Raw genomic sequence first — 9,743 nt, forward strand, 5'->3', positions numbered from 1 at the left:
TAAGTCAGTTGGGCAGTGGTATCTGTGATTTTGCTCAGTTTACAGTTTGGTGAAATATTGCATAAAAAAAATAAACAAAAACACTGAAGAAAACAGACCATAGACAGTTAAATTATTAATCTATAATTGTAAATTATATGATGAAATCTCAAACAGCACAAATACATCTCTGTGATGGCATTGCCATATTTTTACATGCACATTTTTATGTAATTTCATGCAATTCATGCATTGGTAATCATATCATATTGGTAATCAGTTCTTTCTTAGTCTTAGTTTTCTTTCATTCTTAGTCTGTTATTTATTGTTTATATATTTGTATGTGTTTATTTTTTCTCCTCTTCCTCTTTCTTCTCCTCCTTTTCTTCACCGCCTTCACCTTTGGCCTCCTCCACCCCCTCCTCCCCCTCCTTCTTTTCCTCCTCCCCCTCCTTCTTTTCCTCCTCCCCCTCCTTCTTTTCCTCCTCCCCTTCCTTCGCTGCCTGCTGGGTCTCCCCCGCTCCAACCTCGGCTCTTTTCTGCTCCTCCTCCTCCTCCTCCGATTCTTCCACCTCTTCGCCCGAATAACGTTCAATTTGGGCGATGCGTTCCTTCAGTGCCTTTCGGGCCCTACTGTGGTCCTTCGACACCTTGGAGAGTTTAGTCTTCAGCAGCTCTATGCTGCCATACAGACGGTTCACATTGCCCTCCAGGTCCTTCTCGTCCGGCTTCAGCTTGGACGGGTCGAGCTCGATCAGGTTGTCCTTCATGAGGATCTGCCGACCTTTGTCTTCCAGCATGGCCTTGGCATCGGGATACTCGGTGAGCGCCTCCATCAGGTCATCTTTGGAAAGGAGGAAGAGATCTGAGTAGCCAACGCTGCGGATGTTGGCTGTCCTGCGGTTGCCCGCCTTGCTGCCCTTGATTTGGAGGATGCTGATCTCCCCAAAATAGCTTCCCTCGCCCAGGACAACAAACTGCGTGACCCCGTCATCGGCCACCACGGCCAGCTTGCCATCTTTGATGATGTACATCTCCCGGCCGATGTCGCCTTTCCGGCAGATGTAGTCCCCTGGGCTGAAGACAACGGGACGCAGCTTGAGCACTAGCTCAATCAGAAGTCCGGCCTCACAGTCGGCGAAGATACGCACTTTCTTGAGGGTCTCCAAGTGCACACTGATGCCAATCTCCGCCCGCAGCTTGTCCGGCAGGTACCGCAGCACCTCCTGTTCGTCCTGTGATCGGTTGGTGTTCCACAAGTAGTCAAACAAGGTGATGACACGCGACTCCAGGTCCTTGCTCACCTTGCGCACGTGCATGTACTGTTTGATGTTATCGATGCGCGCCTGGAATTTGGCTCGAGCTGCGTTCATGTTGGAAATCATGGACGCCACATTACCTACGATAGTGGCAAAGATGAACACGCCTGCCAGGAAATCGGCGGTGTGGAAGAAGAACTCGGAGTCAAGCTCGGGAGGCGGCATCTCGCCGATTGTGGTCAATGTCATGGTGGACCAGTAAAGGCTAAATGAATACTTTGTCAGCAGCTCTCCAAACTGCTTCTCTTCCAGCGAAGGGTAGACCCAAGGGTCTGAGCCAAAGCCAATGGCCTTAGAGAAGGAATAGTAGAGGCAGCAATTCCAGTGGGTGATGATTATGATATACATGACCAGGGTAGAGATGCGCAAGATGTTGGGGAAGTTGGTCTTGGTCTCCATGCGCTGCATGAACTCAAATATACGGTTTATCCGGAGGAGTTTGTTCATGCGTATCTCGGGGTAGTCAAGACCCAAGTAAAAGTACAAGAGATCAGTGGGCAACATTGAAATTACATCCAGTCTGAACTGTTTACTTGACATGTATTCAGCCAAAAGCTTTTTTTCATCTTTTACCAGTAGGCCTTGCTCCAGGTAACCTTTTGAGAAATGCAAGCAAACATGTGAGCCACTCCTTTTCTAAAAACAAATATCAAATACCAAACATACACACCGTCAGAATAACTTGTATGGGTTGCATTGGGAGTTATAATCTTACTCATAGAAGCAGTTACCTGTCCTTGTTCTCACGGCTATATCAGCCAGGTACACCAGGTCAGCAGTGTAGTCCAGAAAGAACCAGAGGTACAGGTTCCTGTGCTGGAATTCCTCAAAAGATGCTCTGAAAGGCAAGACAGACCATAATAAGCTCCTGAGGTTTCCCCTAAGACCATCTACTCATTAGTGTTTCAGACAATACCTCACAACGAGCACGGTCCAGTTGTACATGACAGGGATTGAGATTATGAAGAGCCAGTAGTTGTACAGGCTGCTTCCTGGGTTGATAATGAATGGCTCCTTTGGTCTGAAGAAAAAGAAAGTCGGTTTGTGTGATAATAATAATGATGAGGAATTGTGCTGAAGGTCAATACCCAAATCACTTTCCATTCTCTGCATCAATGTACACACCCTTCTTTCTTGTCTTTGTCTTTGTCTTTGTCTTTCTCTTTCTCTTTCTCTTTCTCTTTCTCTTTCTCTTTTTCTTTTTCTTTCTCTTTTTCCTTGTCTTTCTCTTTCTCTTTTTCTTTCTCATCTTCTCCATTTTTCTTCTTTACTTTTTTCTCTTTCTTCTCTTTTTTCCTACAAGACAGAGCTCAAGATTAATTAGCCATTCACATCCAGTCTGAATATACCGTTACATAGCAATGGGGGAAAAAACTCACTCTTTCTTCTCTTTCTTTTTCTCCTTCTCTTTCTCATCCCTGTATAAGGAAAATAAAAGACAGGGTGACAGTCACATACTCATGAGAATCTTAATATCTCAACCCAGTTCATATCTGTTCCAAGCCTTACACATAAAATGTAGTGTTTATGACTTTCATGTCTTTCATACTGTAGTGTCTGTACCGTGATACATATTTAAAATCTGAGAGAAGTCAGGTCTAAAATAAATGACTGCATCATGAAGTCATGGCATCCATGTTTATGGCTATTCATTCTTGAGAGGGGGATACTCACTCTTCATTGTTGTTGTTATTGTTTATGTTATGGGAGTCTGTGGCGCCGAATGATCTGTGACGCCGAATGGGTCTGTCACTGGCCTCCTCTGCCTCCTCAGACATATGGCGAAGGACTGCGTGAGATGGCTGGGTAGCCCCATGACCACTCTGAGTAGATGTCATATCTGCCAACTTGTGTGGACACCTGAAACATACGTGTGGGGCAAAAATCACCCACAGTGCAGTGGTCCCTCGGGATGACTGCTGTAGCATGACGTAGTCCATTCAAACAGGCTAGAATTCATCTAATATGACTATAGCTATATCAAAAGAGTAACAGCATTCTTAGTGTGTTAGCATGAAGCTGAGGTTCACGGACAAATTATGCTCAGAAGCCCTCCAGGGCTTCATGTAGATGTTGTTATGCTCTCTGATGTCCTTGTTCTGTGATCATGAAACACCTGTGGTTTATTTAGCCTTGTGTGAAAATTAATAAGGCGCATACCAAATAGATAGCATCATAACTCACCTGTAGCTAGGTCCCAGAGCAATCCATTATTTATCGGCAGCCAGACGGTCTTTACAACGCCCTGGGGTGATTCAGCTATTGAAATTCAACACAGCCCTATGAGCGAAACTGTCCATTAAATTCCATGTGCTGTGAGTGGGGTGGGGGGGAAGGGGAGATATTTTGACCTGTTGTTCCACTGGCGCCTGGGCGGTTGGAGTGGCTGTCCTGTCTGCACACCACTCTGACCCTCTCAGGGATTTGGAGATTACAGAGATGGGGGAGAATGACAGTGGCAAAGTCACAGTCTTATCAATCTGCCTCCTCCTTTGTGTTAGGGAGACACAGGTCTGTGCATTGATTATAATTGAACAGCGAGAGAGAAAGGAGACCATCATAGTAGTGTTATCAGAAGATGCAGTCTCTTGACAGTTTGTTATTTTAAACACAGAGAGTCTTACACTCTATATTTCTAACACCCGAGACACAAAGTGATCCTGACACCCAAGACACGAGATACAACAGGTATTTTTTGAAGTGAGTGCGAGTGTCAGTATCTCACAGCATTGACATATTGGTACTTTCCTGTCTCATTTATTAGCGTAAATGAGAGAATACCATTTGGAAACAATATGAAGAATAGAAAAATGCATCTGCATTTTCCCCCTTTGATTTATTTATGTTAGATGTTTAAACTTAAAGTGCACCAATAAAAGGCCTCTAATCAACTTGCATGTACACTTCATAGGGACACTAAGGCACATGGCTGCACACATTCTTAATGGAACTGGGTCTCTGAACTGCAAGTCTCCACATGAGGAGTTCTGTTGGCCAGTGGGACAGGCACAGGAGGATTAACTGAGACACACCCGTCCTGTCAGCACTCTGCTACAGATCCCTCTGATCGTATTAAAACAAGCTGCTACTTATCTACCCTCCCGTCTCACGCGCACACACACACACACACACACAGACACACATACACACGCACACGCACGCACACACACATGCACACACACATGCACAAACACACACATATATACACACACACACACACACACACTACACCTCAAGGGTGCAATCCAGAGCTTTCTGTCTGTAATGGGTCTCTCACTGCACTGTATAATTGGAGTGATGAAAAGCTAGACTGGAGTTGTCAACTGTTGTCAAAGAGGCTTCACAGCAATTGAAGGGGTTGAGGTATTTTGGTATGCTTGTTTCCCTTTAACTGCGGTGAAATTGGATGGACAAAAAGTGACAAAAACAGGAGTACAATCATTTGTATGGTGTCAAACCATATTTATTTGCAGAAAGAGAAGGGTGGTTACAGAAGGTGAAAGGTCATCAAATTTAGACTGTAGGACAGCACCACCGAATCACAGAGTCCTTTCCAAGGTCCCATAGCAAATGTCCTATAGCCATTTAATCTACTGTGTCAAACATTGCACGAGGTTCAGATTCACATGCATTTATCCAAAGGCTCCCGGCTTATGTCATCTTTGCTGCAGCCCACCCTTGAGGCCGACTGGTCTCAGGTGGGAGCATGGAAGGAGGCCCGGTGTGCTGAGTCCCCATCTACAGGCCTGCCGCTGGGGCCGGGTTGGTGTCAATCTCCACTGCCAGTGGGGCTCCCTGGAGGGAGGGGTCCACAGCCGCCACGGCAGCGGAGGCCAAGGCGACGGCGTCGGCGGCAGCGGCATCCACGGCAGCAGCGGTGTCCACGGCAACAGGCACGTCAACCTCCACAGCCACGGGGCCAGCAGCGACGTCCACCTCCACCATGGGGCCGGCGGCGGCATCGGCAGCATCGACGGGAGCTGCGGCGATGTCCACCTCCACCACGGCGGGCTCAGCGGGGGCCGCTGCGGCGTCTGGGGCAGCAGCCTCGGCTCCAGCCTCAGCGGCGGGCTCGGCCTCCGCACCCTCGGCCTCCGCACCCTCCGTCTCCTCCGCCTCGTCAGAGTTCAGGGGGGCTGCGGGGGCAGCACCTAAGGCAACCTGAGGCTGTGTGTGTGTGTGTGTGTGTGTGTGTGTGAGAGAGAGAGCATATGTGTCCATGTGTGTGTGTGCGTGTGTGTGAATGAGAGGAGAATAAGAGATAGAGAGAGTGATAAGAGAGAGAGCCTAATTAATAATCACTGGCATAATTAAGAGACCGGTCTAAAAAGATAATTAAGCAGTTAAAACCCAATCAGGAATGTAAATATGTTATTGTAAATGTATCGTAGAACAAAACAATTATCCTACCCCTTCCTCCTCCTCATCAGAGTTTAGAGGAGCTGCTGGCTGACTGAACAATGGTGCCTGATAATAAAACATTTTTTTTTTAAATAAACCAAAACATGATAATTCACACAAGTGCAAACACACTAATGTACGTTTCAAAACAGTGCACAGTTTGTGCTTGGAGATCAAAGCCCATTTGCCCCAGACAGAGAGAAGTGATTTTAAAGAAATGGCAAATCTCTGAAGTGTTGCAGTACCTAGGGTGTTGTGTTCAGATTTAGAGCCGTAGGAGGAGAAAGTGAGAGAGGAAAAGAAAGAGAGAGAGTGAGAACGAGAGAGGAAGAGAGAGCGAGGAAGTGAGAACGAGAGAGGAAGATAGAGAGAGTGGGAGTGAGAGAACAACACAAAAAGTGAAAAACAAACAAATCCATTAGATCATGACAAACAGCGCCAGGCACAGAGTGCTATTGTGGGCTTACAGTACACCGCTACCACAGGGCATTGTATCCACAAATCCATTACCTAATGGCATCCCATTTCAGAGGTGTAAATGGGCTACTAATAATGACTGTAATATGGCTAGGAGGCATTCTCTCCTGGTGCTTAGCGGTTTGGTCTTACCATTCGGGCCTCGGCTGGTGCCACCTGTGAGAACAAAAAACATTCCACTGAAACGTAGGTCTTGAAAAATGTTCTGCATTGTAGAAGTAGCTCAAATACACGGTCAATATTTGCTACCTTGACAATTGTGTTACTCTTTAGCGCATGCATGCTAATTGTAACTTATGTTAACTGGGGATCACTTCCATAATTATTGGTGTTTTCTTATATAGGTTCATGCTGTCTAACAGTGGCACCTAGTGGCTTACATTAACTCTACCCTAAATGCAACATTAATGGGAATACCAACAAATGAGCCCACTGACCAATCACAACACTCAAATGTGGATCAATTGAATTAAACCTACAGGTAGTGCTGGGACAGCTGCTCCAAGTCCCTACAACAGAACACAATATACCAGTGATGTGATATGTCAATCAAAATCAGACGCACAATGTGGATAAGATGATATTTAAACCCATTGTATGACCCATTAGACTGTGTCAAGTAGAGCTTACCTGCCTGCCTAGCATCCTGTACAGCTCCATCAACTGCACAGCAGTGTTGGCATGGGCTGCAATTTGCTAATAAAAAATACACCAAACATAAGCTCATCTATAGTTTCTGTATCAAGGTTATGGGATGGTTAAGAGGGAACAATTTAAGATGTTGGTCAGACTATATATCAGACTTTATCATGATGTACACACATCAACCCTCGTGTATATGTCATGTTTGAGTCTTACCTCACTGCTGCCACTCTCTGGGGCCTGGTAAAAGCAAAGAGAAACGTGAATGTTTAAACCCTGAATATGCTTTGGCCATTCAAAAATGCTCTAATGTGTAGTGTAATAAGCTCTACTCAAAGACTATCTAGTCAAAGACTATAGCTCTACCCAAAATCTAGCTCAACTCAAAGACTACTTCTAGTCCAAGACTGTACATCTGCTCAGAAATGAACTTACTGGGGCAGCCAGAGTGTAGCCCAGAAGGCACATCAAAAGTGCAGCAGCCTGCATCTTCACACTGAACAAAATAATAGAGGAGGTATGGAGAAGATTACACTGCACCCTGGAGAAAGTCATACAAGTTTGAAAATTCCATCAGCCAGCACAAGATAGGATTTTGAAAAAAATAATAAAAAAATCCTTGTGAGTCTTACCTTTTTTGTAAGTGCAGCTGAATTCAGACAGTTCAGTGATTGAGATTGAAGCGAATAACTAATTGCTGGGATGGATACAATTTATACCCTGCAAACTGCTCAAATCAGCCAATCGTGTGTAAGGATGTAGAAAAATGTGAATTCCACAGTAGCTCCCGCAATTCCCCTTACTCCTCAAAAAGTGCCCAGGTGGGTTTTACAAGTCTTAATGACCTCATTATATTTAATTATATACTCAGAGATTTTGCTTAGTGTTCAACTCTTCAAAAGTGCCAAACACATGAAACGTTTTTTCTCTCTCTCTCTTTCTTTTGCTTTTTTTACATTTCAAAAGAAAGGGATATTTGCCTGACAGTTACTTTAAGGGTGGCGACTTTCTAATTTCAAAAAGGACCGCAAAGGTGGTCTTTGGTGTTTTGTGCCAAGTTAATATGTTTGAAATGCATGAGTGTGAGATGACTGGAATGGGTGACTGTCTTGATTTGAAGTTTATTTACTGCTTTGTGGTAAGAAGGCAGCTCTTCAGCTGATTCTGCCACAGATTGTGGGAATGACAAGCAGAGGAAAGAGTGAGAGGAATACTCGATATTCGAGACACTGCACTTTCAACACTTTCATTGTCATGTGCAATTTTTTTCTCTCTCTCTGTCTGTCTTTTTCTCTTCAAGAGTCGGGGCTTGTTGGGATCAATATCTCGTGTGCTGGAGGGGACACTAAATCATCACTCAGCTGCTGTCTCTATCTGATAAGACTGCAGATACACGGTGCTGTCAAATGGGGTATTTTTTGCAAATGTCTCCAACTGAGCACTGCCACTTGAAATGTGATGATCCCTGCTAGCTTGTCAGGAAAAGATAACCATCCTGGCGCCTCCTTGCTTTCTGCTTTGGTCTGACTTAAAAGAAACAGAAAATAAAAATGTTTTATCTTTATACAAGACGTGTCTCCTCTTTTGGGTTCATAGTGATGATTAACAAATATAAAACTATAAAGTATGAAACTAGTTTTCTATTAGTGTTTCATTTAAAACATATAGGTAATAAGCTCATTCATACTCTTTCATTCACACTTACCCATCAGTTCAGAACTGATGTGTTTTTTCTTGTCTGTGTCGCTGTGGTAAACACTTTCCTGTGATGTTGGTTGATGAAATACTGCAACACATTCTGGTGGTTGGGTTTTGCTGCTGGGTCATCAAAATCGAACTTTCCAAATTACCACAGAAGATAGTGAATAAATAATATCACATCCACATCCATACTTTCTTCATTTGCCTTTTCCCCTAAAGGTGCTTTGGATGTATTTCTGATGACTGAATTCGGTCTCGGAATTCAGTCGAAGCAAAATTAATCAGGGATTAATCAGGTGAATCAGTTCAGTTATTTATGCCCCCTGTGATTTTCTCTAATTTCTCAAATTGTATAGCAGTGGGGGCTCAACGCTCAAGCATCTCCATCTACAATCTGAGACCTCAAATCCCAATTTAATGAAAGTGATGCACAGGCAACAACAACAACAAAGAAATGCACAATGATTCCATTCAATAGCGCTACAGATAATATACATTTTGTGTGTTGTTGGTCTGTATTTGATTGTGGTAAAATTTGTAAATGTAAATGTATGATTGTTTCACTGCAGACCCAATGAACTCACGTGATCAGGCATGTTTCTTCAGCTCTGGGCAGAGGGCTCTCGGTGTAAACTGAAGAACAGTGACAATCTCAGTCCTCACTTGGTCAGTGATCACTGATATGGGTGTACACTGTAAAACTGAGACAAAAAATGATGAGACAACTTATCTGTATGAAGTTATACTAAGCATTACACATTAGCAATACATTTACTAGCACACTTTAGGTAAGTATTACTCAGTTAACTTCAGTTTTGAAAACAGATCAAACAACATTTAAGTACACTGAGTATACTTTAGTACTGTTAAATTGCCTCAGATAATAGCAGTTGTCATAACTCACTCTGTAAATTCTAATTAGCTAACTTGACAAAAGCATGGAAACAGATTGCCTGGAAAACAACAAAACACATAAAGTCTGATTGAAATGGCACAGTGTGCTGCACTCTTGTCTTATAAATCCTATTTCACTCAACTAACTATTGAGTTTAGCTAACTAATATGACATTTCCCACAGTGCATTACCCAGAATGCCACAGTCTCGGCCTGCATATTTTCAGAGATCACATATTAATCCTTACTGAAATTGAATCTAAAATTACAATACATAACTCAGTGACAGTGTCACTAAAGGCTATATACTGTTTTTGTCCTGTTGTTGTG

General features: G+C 43.7%; 1 protein-coding gene across 1 annotated transcript; it reads right to left on the reverse strand.

Annotated features, from left to right (window-relative positions):
• Positions 1 to 326: 326 nt before the first annotated feature.
• Positions 327 to 7,493, reverse strand: LOC143133396 (cyclic nucleotide-gated channel rod photoreceptor subunit alpha-like). Its single transcript, XM_076293160.1, has 16 exons — positions 7,451 to 7,493; positions 7,254 to 7,359; positions 7,035 to 7,058; positions 6,807 to 6,872; positions 6,656 to 6,685; positions 6,309 to 6,332; positions 5,709 to 5,765; positions 5,041 to 5,465; positions 3,711 to 3,788; positions 2,973 to 3,158; positions 2,678 to 2,716; positions 2,424 to 2,594; positions 2,215 to 2,319; positions 2,030 to 2,136; positions 507 to 1,894; positions 327 to 455 (listed from the first exon to the last, which is right to left on the reverse strand). The coding sequence occupies exons 2-16, from the start codon at positions 7,305 to 7,307 to the stop codon at positions 327 to 329; spliced, it is 2,883 nt and encodes a 960-aa protein (XP_076149275.1). The 5' UTR covers positions 7,308 to 7,359; positions 7,451 to 7,493.
• Positions 7,494 to 9,743: the final 2,250 nt, after the last annotated feature.

The sequence above is a fragment of the Alosa pseudoharengus genome, unplaced genomic scaffold (genome assembly GCF_046254945.1).
Source record: "Alosa pseudoharengus isolate Yale_2024_CS ecotype anadromous, Long Island Sound unplaced genomic scaffold, YU_APseudo_1.1 YU_APseudo_1.1_scf_2, whole genome shotgun sequence".
In the NCBI taxonomy this organism is placed as follows: Eukaryota; Metazoa; Chordata; class Actinopteri; order Clupeiformes; family Clupeidae; genus Alosa; species Alosa pseudoharengus.